Source organism: Marmota marmota, unplaced genomic scaffold, assembly GCF_001458135.2.
Source record: "Marmota marmota marmota unplaced genomic scaffold, marMar, whole genome shotgun sequence".
NCBI classification, from domain to species: domain Eukaryota; kingdom Metazoa; phylum Chordata; class Mammalia; order Rodentia; family Sciuridae; genus Marmota; species Marmota marmota.
In genome coordinates, this window is record NW_026000240.1 from 7996590 (window position 1) to 7998806 (window position 2217).

General features: G+C 34.4%; 1 protein-coding gene across 1 annotated transcript; it reads right to left on the reverse strand.

Annotated features, from left to right (window-relative positions):
• Positions 1 to 1025: 1025 nt before the first annotated feature.
• Positions 1026 to 1471, reverse strand: LOC107143118 (60S ribosomal protein L36a-like). The gene has a single exon (XM_015486730.2). The coding sequence runs from the start codon at positions 1469 to 1471 to the stop codon at positions 1055 to 1057; it is 417 nt and encodes a 138-aa protein (XP_015342216.2). The 3' UTR covers positions 1026 to 1054.
• Between the last annotated feature and the right edge of the window lie 746 nt (positions 1472 to 2217).

Genomic DNA, 2217 nt, shown 5'->3' on the forward strand with positions numbered 1-2217 from the left:
GAAATAAACCAAGATGACTGGGAATATAAATCATATCTCAAAAATAACCTTGAATGTTAATGGCCTAAACTCATCAATTAAAAGACATAGACTAGCAGATTGGATTAAAAAACAAGACCCAATAATACGTTGTCTCCAAGACACTCACCTCATAGGCAAAGACATCCACATACTGAAGGTGAAAGAATGGGAAAAAAGCATCACTCACATGGATTGCATAAACAAGCAGGGGTTTCTATCCTCATACCAGAAAAAGTGGACTTCAAGCCAAAGTTAGTCAGAAGGGACAAAGAAGGAGATTTCATACTGCTTAATGGAATTATACATCAACAAGACATAAAATCATAAATATTTATACCCAAACAATGGAGCATCTATGTACATCCAACAAACCCTTATCAATTTCAAGAATAAAATAGACAACAACACAAAAATACTGGGTAAATTTAACATAACTCTGTCAGCACTGGATAGATCCTCAGAACAAAAACTAAATAAAGAAGCGGTAGAAGTAAAAGATACAATTGATAATTTAGACTTAATTGACATATATAGAATATTTCATCCATCAATGACTGAACACACTTCACAGCAGCACATAGATCTTTCTCTAATATAGACCATGTTATGTAAGTTATCACATATGTTGACATGGAACTGTAATAGTACCTTAATATACTTTTAGCTTCAATAGGGTTATTTTGATAGCTCCCTTTCCATTGATATTAATTTTTGTGTTCTTGCTTTTTTCTTGATTAGACTTTTTTTTTAAAATCAAATCTTAGCTGTATTATTTCTTCTCTATGTCATAGGCAGTAGGAAACTATATATTTGAAAATAATTTTATGGGGCTGTGGCTGTGGCTCAGCAGTAGAGCATTCGCCTAGCATGTGCGAGGCGCTGGGTTCTACCTCAGCTCCACAAAAATACATAAATAAAATAAAGGTATTTTGTCCAACTACAATTAAATAATATTTTTAAAAGAAAAGAAAATAATTTTTGCAATTCTGGTCTCTTTTTTTTATGCGAAGATAACCTCAACATTTTATTATCTTCATAATAAAACAAACAATGAAGCTAAGAACTGGATCACTTGGCCCTTTCTCTTCTTATCTCCTCCCAGTTCAGAATGCTTGCATCTCTTAATAGCCAGCATTCTCTTAGATCTGCAATTAGGCTCAACACACTCAAGCCTCAGCACAATCTTCTTTGTAGTTTTAGCCTTTTTCCTGAAAATTGGCTTAGTCTGTCCACCATAGCCACTCTGTTTCCTGTCATACTGCCGCTTTCCCTGTGCATACAGAGAATCCTTGCCCTTCTTGTACTGTGTCACTTTATGGGGTTGGTGTTCACCACATTTCTTACAGAACGTCTGGCGGGTCTTAGGAATGTTCACGATGTTTGTGAAAGCATTATCGGCAAGGAAAAAAAAAAAACTGACCACTTTATAATACAAGTTATAATTGTTCATCTGAGTACTGTTTCATCCCAGAGATCCTGATATTTTAAGCTTTTATTATTATTTAGTTCAAAGCACTTTTATTTACTTTTCTTATGCCTTCTTCCTTGACCTATGAGATATTTCTAAGTGTGCCATTTAATTTTGAAGTAATTGACATGTGGGGGTCTGGTTCTATATCTTAAGGTGATAAATTTCTTTTTTTAATTAAATTATTCATTTATTCTAATTTGTTATACATGATGTCAGAAATGCAATTCATTTCATATTATACATATAGAGCACAATAAGGTGATTGATTTCTAATGTAATAATCATTCAAGGAACACAGTCTGCATCATTTCAAATTTTAAAATAGTAATGGAAATGCTTTTTATGTTGATCGTATTGTCAAAACTGATCAAATTACATATTTCAAATATGTGCATTTTATTGTACTTCAATTTTACCTCAATAAAGCTATGGGGAAAAACCCACTTTTTTTTTAGTGGGGTGCAGTAGTCGAAGCCTGTAATCTCCAGTGACTCAGGAGGCTGAGAGAGAAGAATCACTAGTTCAAGTTCAGCCTCAGCAACTCAACAAGGTCCTCTGCAACTTAGTGAGATTCTGACTCAAAATGAAAAATAAAAAGGTCTGGGGATGTGGCCCAGTGGTTAAGCACCCCTGGGTTCAATTCCTGGTACCCCAAAACAAAACAAAACATTTTTCTAGCCAGGCACAGTGGTACAGGTCTGTACTTCCTAGATGATGGCAAGGTT

What these genes read in the sequence shown, in the direction of transcription:
- LOC107143118 (XM_015486730.2), bottom strand. Translation starts at nt 1,471, where the DNA reads ATGAACAATTATAACTTGTATTATAAAGTGGTCAGTTTTTTTTTTTTC.